The sequence below is a fragment of the Nicotiana tomentosiformis genome, chromosome 9 (genome assembly GCF_000390325.3).
Source record: "Nicotiana tomentosiformis chromosome 9, ASM39032v3, whole genome shotgun sequence".
NCBI lineage: Eukaryota > Viridiplantae > Streptophyta > Magnoliopsida > Solanales > Solanaceae > Nicotiana > Nicotiana tomentosiformis.
In genome coordinates, this window is record NC_090820.1 from 63,294,469 (window position 1) to 63,306,965 (window position 12,497).

The following is a 12,497-nucleotide window of genomic DNA, read 5'->3' on the forward strand; positions in this document are numbered from 1 at the left end:
AATATTGGTGGTTCCCCCGGGATTTAATCGACCCTGGAATTGTAAGTTTCTACCTTCTTATCATTTCCTTGATCTCCTTTTCCCCTCACTCGATTCTTTTTGTCAACTCTTCGAGAATCTTCATGATTGCAGGGTCAGTCCTCGATTCTTTCTCGTTCAATTTCCTTGAAGCTGATTTGACCCTATGGACAACTTCCTTGGATGGCTCGGTTTCGATCCTATCCGGTGGGCGATTCGTATTTTGGAGCTGGGCTATCGCTGCCTGTTGAGCTTGCAATATTTCGAAGATTACTCGCAGGCTGATCCCACCCTCTTCACCGCCATGGGTGCTTTCAGCGGCTGATCGAACATCCCTACAGACACTACCCTCGGGATCGATGACCAAATTTGCATTGATGGCCATATGCGAACTGACGTCAACCGGATCTACAGCCGGAACTCCATCGAGATTGACTGGAGGTATGTCGTTCCGTAGTGATATGTTGTCATTCTCTCCATGGTGGTTGGAATCATTGTCAACGTGAAGGGGTGCTGATTTTGAGTTTGAAATTTTCGTCCTGGAATCAAAAACACTCCAAAGAACAAGTGTAACATAGTGTGTGTTATGAAAGTTTACACCAAATAATCACTATTATCCTTAGCCCAACGGTGGGCACCAAACTGTTTACCCTTAAAAATGGATAACAATTGAATTTATACACGGATTTAAGGATGCGTGATATAACTTGGCACAAATTAAGAAGACAGATTAATATTGAAATTGACAATACAAGAATAAATACAAACCACGCGTATCGAATTGCCTTGGCCCTCGAGTTTGACCACCTTCAAACCAAAGATGTTTCAACTAAAGTATGAACAGGCTAATAGAGTAACAAGATAATAAATGCTAGAATGTGTCAGTATATTGCTTTATGTTGCGTTGATATGATGTATATTACAAATGATCAGACCCCCCTTTATATAGTAGGGGTATCCTACTCTTGGTACAATTCTATACATGGTAAGAAATCTTATGATTTGCTAATTACTCGGCCTCTCCTTGATATGTGCCGAAATTTCCGTCGTGATCGTCGATCGATTGCGGATATTTTGGTTGTTCGTTATTTGGCTCAGTAAGTTTCCCTCGGTCTTGCTCGGTTTCGATCTTGCTTGGTATCGATCTTGCTCGATATCGATCTTGATCTGTCTTTGGGTCACGAGCTCGATGATCTAATTTTGCATCATGGTTCGATATAATACGAGGTCGAACCTTAACCTATCATATTCCAATCTCGATTAATCACACAAGGGGCGAGCCCGGTTTTGACCGTATACAAATATAGATCACAACAATGAATGTAAAATGCTCAACAAGGAAGATGTTCTAACAATAACAATTTTGCCTCAACGTGATAACGGATTTCACTACTTCAACACCAATAACTCAACAATGAGAGACAATGTATAACAACGATATTAAATAAGAATAACTCACAATGAAAGAGATATTGTGTAACAATGACTTCAAATAATGGAAATCAAAAAGGAAAGGGGTAACATGAACAATAACTCAAAGTAATGATAATCAATAATGAAAGAGATAACACGAACAAAAACTTCAAATAATGATAATCAACATTGAAAGAGATAACACGTAACATTAATAGATGCAACAAGTTCAACTAAAGCATGAGAGCAATTTATCAATTAGAATGTAGAACAAGTGTTAACGAAATCTTTTAAGACATGTAAGGATAGACTAAAACAAGTAAGAATAGACTGACTATGATAATTTAGAACATGATACTACAATTCAACTAAAGCATGGAAAAAGTCTAAGTAGCCTAAACCGGTCAAACACCACGTACAACCCGTGTACCCACTTGTCACCTTGCGTACACGGCTTTCACATAGCACAATTGAATCAATCAATACCAATCCTAAGGGGTAGTTCCTCCACACAAACTTAGGCAAGACACTTACCTCAAAAAGGCCAATTCAACACTCGAAAATAGTTTTTCCCTTAAAATTCGCCACCACACGGCTCAAATCTAACCAAAATCGATGTAATATCATCAAACAATGCTAGGGAAATCTATTACAATAGATAAAGCTAAGATCTTTAAACTTTTTCCAAAAAGTCAACAAAAGTCAACCCGGGGCTTGCCCGGTCAATGCCCGGGTTCAATGGTAGATTACGACTTCACATGACCCCACGAGTTCATATACGGGATTAGTTTCAAAATCCGAGTCCAAATCAACTCTCAAAACTCAATTTCTTGTTTTTCAAAAACATGATAAAGTTTCACAAATTTTCACTTTGATTCACATGATTTTGATGTTAAAATCAAAGATATGTTGATGGAATATGATTAGAAATAGATTAGAATCACTTTCCCAAAGTTTGTAGGTGAAAATCCCCTCACCAAATCGCCTCCTACCGAGTCTAGGGTTCAAAAATGTGAGAATGTGAGAATGAGAGATGAAATCCCGACTTCAAGCCTTTTTGATCAGCTGCAGATATCGTAATTGCGAAATGGGTTCGCAATTGCGAACACTCGCAAGTGTGAAGTATTTCTCGCAAATGCGGCCACTGTCAGTCCTATGAGGAGGTTGCAATTGCGACTCTGGCTTCGCATTTGCGAAGCCTGTCTCCATTGCGAATACGACTGTTTTGTTGCAAATGCGAACTACCCTCTACCTGAAGCTACTTCGCAATTGTGAGCCAGGTATCACAATTGCAATACATGTAGCCCCCTGCTAAGCTCACAATTGCGAATCTGGTATTCGCAAATGCGACACTAAAGGCTGCTGCACACTAGACTTTCTAGTTTTCAATCCAAAACACTCTGATAAAAACATCAACACAAGTATAAAAATATCGGACGAACTCGCTCGCGCGATCAAGACACAAAAATAACATCTAAAACTACGAATCGAACACTAAAATACACGAATTTCAAAGTAAAGTTCAGGAATTTCTAAAGTTACAACTAAATGTTTGAATCCTATAAAATCAACTTCAAACGACACCAAATTTTGCAGACAAGTTCTAAATACCAAAACGAACCTATTCCAAGTCCCAAAAATCAAATTGAACCTCCAATCTTCTAAAAGTAAACATAAAGTCAAACATTTTAACTTCAAATTGCCAAATTTTGGCAAATCAACTTAAGGACTTCCAAACACAATTTCGGACATACGCCCAAGTCTGAAATCACGATACAAAGCTATCGAGGTCATCAAAACATAGTTTTGGGGTCGTTTTCACAAAAGTCAAAGTTTGGTCAATATTTCTAATTTAAACTTCTATGTCAAGAATAATAGGGTCCAAATCAATCTAAAAGCTTCCCGGAACAAAAATAACCAACCCCACAAGTCATAAAACAATAAACACACATATGTGAACCATAAAATGGGGTAACAGGGCATAATTACAAAAAATGACCGATCGGATCGTTACATTCTTCCCCTCTTAAGACAAACGTTCGTCCTCGAACGTGCATAAGGACATACTTGAAGTGGTGAATAGATGAGGATACCGACTCTGCATGTCGTGCTCGGTCTCCCAGGTCTCCTCATCGACATCATGACCCCTTCATTGAACCTTCACTGAAGTAATGTTCTTTGATCTCAACTTATAGACCTTCCAGTCTAAGATAGCCATGGGCTTCTTAATATAAGTCAAATCCTTGTCCAATTGGACTGTGCTGAAGTATAGATTATGAGACGAATCACCATAATACTTCTGAAGCATAGAGACATGGAACACCCGATGAACTGCAAATAATCTAGGTGGCAAAGTAAGCTTGTAGGCCACCTCCCCAATCCTCTCAAGGATCTTAAAACGCCCAATATACCTAGGGCTTAACTTGACCTTCTTCCCGAACCTCATTACACCCTTCATGGGTGAAACCGGAGCAAGACTCTCTCTCCAACCATGAATGCAACCTCATGAACCTTCCGATCCGCATAACTCTTTTATCTAGATTGGGTTGTACGAAGATGATCCTGGATCATCTTGACCTTTTCCAAGGCATCACGAACCAAATTTGCGCCTAATAACTTAGCCTCACCCAGCTCAAACCATCCAACTAGAGAACGACAATATCTCCCATATTGAGCCTCATAAAGAGCCATCTGAATACTCAATTCGTAGTTGTTGTTGTAGGCAAACTTCGCAAGTGGCAAGAACTGATCCTAAGAGCCCCCTAAATCCATAACGTAGGCATGAAGAATATCCTCAAATATCTGAATAGGGTGCTCGGATTGTCCGTCCATCAGGGGGTGAAATGTTGTACTCAACTCAACCCATGTGCCTAGCTCTGCTACCTTCATCTTCTTGACATGAGTGATCTTGAGTGGACAACATCCGCCCCATACAATATTATTGGTATGACCACCACTCTGTAGAACTTACCTTTAAGTATCAGCGGCACCTTCTTGTCACATAAAACACCGAAAGGAGGTCTCCATTTCATCCATCCCGCCCCAACACGATGTGTGACATCTTCATCAACCTCCCTATCCCCCTGAATAATAGACTCAAGGTACTTAAATCATCCTCTTCTAGGAATGACCCGTGAGTCCAGCCTCACCTCCCCTTCCCTCCCTGAGTCTCACCACTGAACCTACACTCCAATTATTTTGTCTTGGTCCTGCTCAACTTTAGACTCCAGGGTCTGCCTCCATACCTCTAACTGCGCGTTCACACTGCCTCACATCTTGTTAATCAATACAATATCATCTACAAATAGCATGCACCACGGCACCTCCCCTTGGATGTGGCACGTACGTCCATAGCTAGGGCAAAGAAAAAAGGGCTGAGTGCCGACCCATGATACAACCCCATCATGACTAGAAAATGATCTGAGTCCCCACCCACCGTTCTTACTCGGGTCTTTGCTCTAGCATACATGTCCTTAATCACCCTAAATAGGCAACAGGTACACCTCTAGCCTCCAAACATCTCCACAAATACCTCCCTCGGGAATTTATCGTACGCCTTTTCTAAGTCGATAAACAAGTCCTTCTTTCTCATTCTATACTGCTCCATCAATATCCTAACAAGGAGGATGGCTTCTGTAGTTGAACGCCCGGCATAAACCCGAACTGGTTCTTGGAAATAGGCACACTCTTTCTCATCCTTAGCTCTACCACTCTCTCCCAGACTTTCATAGTATGGCTAAGCAGCTTGATATCCTGATAGTTATTGGAATTTTGGATATCACCCTTGTTCCTATATACAGGAACCATCAATATGCACCTCCACCCTTCGAACATCTTCTTTCTTCAAAAAATGACATTAAATAACCTGGTGAACCACTCCAAGCCCGCCTTGCCCACACTCTTCCAAAACACCACCAGGATTTCATTCGGCCCGGTTGCTTTGCCCCTCCTCATCTTACGCATAGCCCCCTCAACCTCATCAACTCTAATCCGCATACAATACCCAAAGTCACAAAGACTCCAGGAGATTCCAAATCATCTAGTACAATTTTCCTGTCCCCCTCCTCGTTCAAGAGACTATGGAAGTAAGGCTGCCATCTCCGACGAATTAGTCCCTCATCTAACAAAACACTACCTTCTTCGTAGTTGATGCACTTCACCTGGTCCAAGTCTCGAGCCTTCCTTTCTCGCTCCTTGGCTAACCTGAACGACCTCTTATCCCCATCTCGACCCTCGAGTTCCTCATACAAACGACTCAAAATTGCATTCTTGGCCACCATAAGTGCTAACTTCACCTCCATCCTAGCCAGCTTATACTGCTCCCTATTCGCCCTCTTCTCCTCTTCGTCTACACTTCCCACTAACTTCAGATACGCCGCTTTTATAGTTTCAAGTTTTCCTTGCACCTCTCCATTCCACCACCAATCTCCCTTGTGACCACCAGAGTAACCCTTTGAGACCCCTAATACCCCTCGAGCAGCTTCCCTAATGCATTGTGCAGGCGTGGTCCACATAGCGCTTGTGTCCCCACTACTCCTCCAACCCCTTTTGGTCAGCAACTTGACACCCAACTCTTGCACTTTAGCTTTCGTCAAGGCTCCCCACTTGATCCTATGTTGGCTATACATCGCCTTCTTCCTCCTCTTTCTCGTGATCTCAAGGTCCATGACCAGAAGCCTATGAAGGGTCTAGAGGTTCTCACTCAGGATGACCTTGCAATCCATACAATGAACTCTATCGGACTTCCTACATACTAGATAATCAATTTGAGTCTTGGCAACTGAACTCCAGAAGGTAACAAAATGCTCCATCTTCTTCGGGAACGTGATTTATTGGGAAAGAGGAAACTTTTATGTTTATATATTATTATAATTAGTCAGACATAAAATAATCTGGCGGGTTTAGGAAAATATCTGGGTGAGAGTGAGGAGGGAATTACTAATGTAAGGTTTCGCAATTGCGATTCCTTCTTCGAAATTGTGAGAGTTAAAAATTGTTAGCCCAGGGTCGCAAATGTGACATCCGCACCAGAACAAATGGGTTGGGCGGTCGGGATTTGATCTCATTTCTCTCAGTTTAGAACCCTAGACTCGGTAGGAGGCGATTTGGAGAGGGAATTTTCATCTACAATCATTGGGTAAGTAATTTTGATCTATTTTCAATTATATTACATATTTGTATATGAGACTTAACATCAAATTCATCAAAATCAAAGAGAAATTTTGTCTATGTTTTGAAAAATAAAATTTGGGATTTGAGAATCGAAATGAACTCGGATTTAAAAACTAAACACATATATGCACTCATGGGATTATGGGTAGTCGTGATCTACCCTTGGACTCGGGTTTTGACCGGGCGAGCCCGACGTTGACTTTTGTTTACTTTTGGGGAATTTTGTAAACATCATATCTCTATAAATCATAATTGATTTATCCTACATTGTTTGATGATCTTAAGTCATTTTGATTATATTTGAGTCGTGTGAAGGAGAAATTTAAAGGAAACAATATTTTTGAGTGTTGATTTGACCTAGTTGAGGTATGTAACTTGCCTAACTTTGTGTGGGAGAACTACCCATTAGGATTTGGATTGAGTGTACTATTTGAATTATGTGGAAGGTGTGTGCATGAGGTGACGAGTGTGTACATGAAGGTTATCACCTAATTGAAGTTATTATTATTTGTTCTATCTTTCGATGCAAGTTTATTCTTACATGCCTTAATTGAAGTTGTTATTACATGTTCTAGTTTTCATTGTCAAAGTTGCTCTTATATGCATTTATTTATAGTTGTTGTTAGATGCTATCCTTCCCATTACTGAGTTATTTCCATGCATTTAGGCGTTTTCATTGTTAAGCTTATGATATGCACTTGAATTGGAGGCTACCATTCCATGGGGATACCTTCATTAATAGTTATTGAAGTTGTAGTTGTGAAAACTATTAACACATTGAGGTTGAAGTTGGTGATTATTGAGATATCTTTCCTTGCTGAGTTGTTTCTCATTCATTTTTTTCTCATTGAAATTCTTGTACACATTGTGGTTGAGCCATAGGCTATGTGTTGTGGTAACATTGGTAATGTTGATGTTAGCAATGTTGTGGCATATGAGCACGTGGTGCGAGTTTATTATTGTGTTGTGATATTGATTCGCATGCGGCGGTATAAGGATAGGGGTTGATGTTCATGCGGTGAGAAAATGTTGGATTTATACGTGTGTTGCTAGTAAGGGAATTACTTGAAGACACACTATGCGATAAGGGGGATACAACGCGTGTAGCTATTTTGGAAAAAAATATTTTTAAAATTTTAAATGCAGGGCTTACGCGGCGATATAAGAAAGATTGTGATTGTAAATTGTGAAATGTGAATATGAGGTGTGGTGCCTCAATTGGGATTCTTGTTGTACATTCTATGTTGAAATATTGATTGAATGGTTATTGTTATTCCTTCATTGTTTTACTTGTATTTTGATTGTATTTGATTACTTGTTGATCTTATCATATGTTTATTATTTGTTGTCCTTTATTGCTTTAATTCTCATTGTTTGCCTTATATTACTGCACTGTTTTGTTGTCATTTATCTCTTCGTTTTTTGTTATTAGATTATATTAATGTTCAGCACAGGTTTTTATGTCTAGTAGATGTCTTGACCTGGCCTCGTCACTATTCTACCGAGGTTATGGTTGATACTTATTGGGTACCATTGTGGTGTACTTATGCTACGTTTATGCATATGTTCTTGTGCAGATCCAGGTACTTCAGCTCATGCTGGATGTCAGTGAGTTGACCCAGATATATCAGAGATTTCAAGGGATACTTGTTTGACGCTCGCAGGGCTCAGAGTCACCTTCTGTTATTGCCTTTACTATTGGATATCTTCTTATCAAACAATATTGTATTAGAGATTCTTAGCATATTTCTTTAGATATTATGACGCAGTTTCATCGGTTCTGGGGATTTTATGATTGTTATTCAGTATTGATGTTTTCTTGAGATTTATCAGTTTAATTTATTACTTCTAGACATTGTTTCTGTTAAATTCTTCTCTGTGTTAGGCTTACCTAGTATTAGATACTTGGTGCCATCACGACCAAGGGTGGAGCTAGCCCATCGAGTGCGGGTTAGGCTGAACCTAGTTGCTTTGGTCCATTCCATGTATTTGTCTTAAAAATTCCATTAAATATGTATAAATTATTAATTTAGAACCCAGTAATTTAAAAGGATTAGAACCCCAAACCCATAAGCTTCAAATCCTAGCTTCGTCTCTAATCACGACATCCTAAGGTGGGAATTTGGGGTCGTGACACTATTGTTTGTTCACCTGTTAGAACCATGTTATCTTAATTCTGAAGCCTTAAGCACTATTCTAATATGTTTGAGCATGCAATATAATGAATTGAATGAACCACATATTGGTCAGCTTCATATAAAATATTAGGATAAGGTATATATTTAGGTGTGCCTGCTATGAGTCTATAAATGACCCAACTGAAAACATACAATTATTCTATGTCTATCTCTTTGTTGCTTTCTTTTTTAGATCATGTGTAAAATCACCTCCAACATGCTTCAACTAATAGAACTTCTTTAGAAATCATGCCTATAAGACCTATCACTGGTAGTCTAACTTAGACTTTGGGTCAAAGATAAATGATGTTAGGTAGGATGTCTTGTCATGCTGTAGAATTAAGCCAAAGAAACTTTTATGACAAGTTGTGAGGTGTCTTGTCACTACTTATTCTTTCGCAGTTCTATATATATTCAAAATGTCAATGAGTTCTCTTTTCTGTGTGAGTTGTTAAAATAAAAGTACGCCCTCATTTTCTTGATAAAAGTGTAAGTGTTGTATTGGGTAAAATATGTTATGACATGTGGTCGTCCGAGAAAGGGATACGTGGAGACCAAGACAGGGAGATGACTGAAGATTGAAGATAACTATTTTGTTTGTCACCGGTAGGAATAATGCTCATAAAGATGTGATAAATGCTCTTCTCCCGGTAGCATTGAATAGAGAATATTCATAGCATTAAGAGCAGTTATCCATTACAAGGAATTTGGCAATTATGTTCACCGTTACATTTTCATAAATGCCCTCATAATTGACATTAAAAAGGGAACGACCATAGGACTTTCTTCATAGCTATATATAGTGAGCTCAATTGTCATTGTAAGGAGAGGAATTTTCTGGGAAACTTATACTATATTTTATACCAAGCTAAATCCAATTTTATCTTTTGATTTCTCGATGCTTTTGTTGTTGTGTCCGGAAACCTTATTCCTGAAATTGTTGCTTCTGCTGTTTCGTCTATATCTTAAGTCTAAGTCTTGCATAAATCTTCAATTATTTATTTATTTTAGGATCAAATTAATTCACTTATCGAGCAATCACGTATAAATTCAACTGCACCATTTTATGGGTAAACAGTTTGGCACCCATTGTGGGGACTAGAAAGCCGTATAATTAAATTGATCCTTCCCTTTTTTACTAATGTGTTTTGATCATTTTTGTCATAGAAAAAATAATAAGAAATGGCAGATAACACTGTTAACGACATGCAGAGCCCCGAGATTCGAGGGGATCAGCCTCATTCTGAGGACTCAATCAGCGATCCCATAATGAAGGGAGTGACGCTACACCAGTGCATGACATATAGTATCCTCGATATGTTCGAGGGAACACTCTCGATGACGCTGATGAAGAGCATGTCATCGACGCGGTAAGGGTCTTGCAAGAGTAACAAGCAATCATTCTAGGCCACCTTACACGACAAAATAATGTTATGATGGAGATGAAGCAAGCATTGTCGGGAGCTTCAAATAATGCAAACAGACGAGATCCGATCCCTCTCGGGATTCCCACGAATCAAACAACATGGAGGATCGACAACAACACTGCCAAGGGTGAAATTGGCTCTGATAGGGTAGGGGGAACGGATCCGGTCTCAAAAATGAGAATGATTCTTTCAAGAATGAACTTTTACGGTTCATGAGGGAAGTAAACGCTTATATGGACTAGACCCCGGGCGCACCACCAGTGCAAAAAGGCCTACACTCGAAGAAGTATATTCAATTATCGTACAAGCCAAGTGCGGCACCAGAGTTAATCCCGAAGCGGTTAAAAATGCCTAAAATGCCAAAGTATGATGGAACTTCAGACCCCTAGGAGCATATTACCACCTACACAACAGCTATAAAAGGGATTGATTTAGCTCCTCACGAAATGGAATCTATGCTGCTAAAGAAATTTGGAGAAACCCTCACGAGAGGGGCCTTGGCGTGGTATTTGCTGTTACCCGAGCATTCCATATATTCCTTCGAAATGCTTGCGAATTATTTCATCAAGGCTCATGTCGGGGCAAGAAAAGTACAGGCCGGAAAGGCCTACATATTCAGGATAGCGCAATGAGAGTCTGAGCTGCTACGAGAGTTCGTTACCTGATTCTAGAAGGAGAGAATGTTGCTCCCGGTTGTCCCGGATGAATGGGCGGCTGAGGCGTTCACCAAAGGATTTAATCTGAGGAGTTCAGACGCTTCCTAGAAATAGAAAGAGAGCCTACTGGAGTTTTTAGCAACGACCTGGGTGGACGTCCACAACCGGTATGAATCAAAAATAAGGATCAAAGATGATGAGGTTGGTTTTCGATCGTCGACCAAAGGACGGAAAAATAATAAGGAAAAATCAAAGGATGATTATGACACAGACAGGAGGAATTTGAGGGGCTGGTTCTTGCCTTACAACGGACCAAAGGCCATAGCAGAGGTTTCTAGGCAACAGACAGGTTCACGATCGATAGGAGGATAGATCGCGGTCAGAATAATCTATCACTGCAGGATAAAGAAGTGGCAGGATCACGGGATCCTTCCTACCCCAAATTATCAGAATACAACTTCAACGTCAGTATAGTGGAATTGGTATCGGCCTTGAGAAACATCAAAGAAGCACAGTTCCCAAGACTGATGAGATCTAATTCTAACCAGAGGGATCCCAACTTGTGGTGTGAATACCACGGGACGAATCGCCACTGGACAGGGGACTGTCGACATCTTCGGGAGGAAGTGGAAATATTACTAAAGAATGGTCACCTTAGAGAATTCTTGAGTGACTTAGCTAAGAACAATTATGGTGGTAACCAAGACAACGCGGGGCCCTTAAAAGCGGGGGAAGATCCCCCGAGTCAAAAACTCAACATGATCTTCAGAGGGAATGAGATTAACGGGGTCACCTTTTCAATGGAAAAGAAGAAGAAAGTATCAATATCGCATAGCAAAAGGCTTCAGGAAGACGATATCACTTCTACGGAAGAGGACGCAGATGGATTGTTGCTACCACACAATGACACATTGGTAATTTCTTTAACTGTGCTAGATTATAAGATTAAATGTGTTTTAGTAGATCCAGGGAGTTCAGCTAATATCATACAATGGAGAGTATTGGAGCAAGCTAAACTCACCGGAAGCATTATTCCGGCCACAAATCTCCTCGTTGGATTCAACCTCGCAAGTGTGACAACTCTGGGAGAAATTTTGTTACTCACAAATGCTGAAGGAGTAATGAAAATAACTCTTTTCGAAGTTGTAGATAGTGATATGGGATACAACATCATTCTGGGAAGGCCATGGTTTCACGAGATGAAAGTTGTACCATCAACATATCATCAATTGCTGAAGTTTCCAACACCGGATGGAATTAAGCAGATAAGGGGTGACCAACCAGTGGTAAGGGAGATGAGTGCAATTTCGGTCTCCAATAGCAAAGGAAGGTAACACGTGTCATAGCAATTATAAGGCCCGACACCTACTCCCGAACTAGATGAAATTAGCCAGGTGTCGGAAGATAATCAGGTGCCAAGATATTTCCAAGTTCTATAAGAGACCGATGGGATGAAGTCCACAACAGAAGAGCTGGAGCAAGTGGCATTGATCGAGGAATTCCTAGAAAGGAAATTCCACCTGGGGACAGGATTGCACCCGGAACTCAGGTCTGCCTTCATTAAATTCCTTAAATCTAACGCCAATTATTTTGCATGGTAGCATGATGATATGACAGGTATCCCGATAGAGGTA

At 40.2% G+C, this 12,497-nt stretch overlaps 1 protein-coding gene across 1 annotated transcript; it reads left to right on the plus strand.

The window, feature by feature from the left end:
- Positions 1-11,390: 11,390 nt before the first annotated feature.
- LOC138898884 (uncharacterized) lies at positions 11,391-12,197 on the plus strand. Its single transcript, XM_070184992.1, has one exon. The coding sequence runs from the start codon at positions 11,391-11,393 to the stop codon at positions 12,195-12,197; it is 807 nt and encodes a 268-aa protein (XP_070041093.1).
- The last annotated feature ends 300 nt before the right edge of the window (positions 12,198-12,497 follow it).

Excerpts from the sequence above, each read along its gene's own strand:
- LOC138898884 (XM_070184992.1), top strand. The coding sequence starts at position 11,391 with ATGAGATCTAATTCTAACCAGAGGGATCCCAACTTGTGGTGTGAATAC.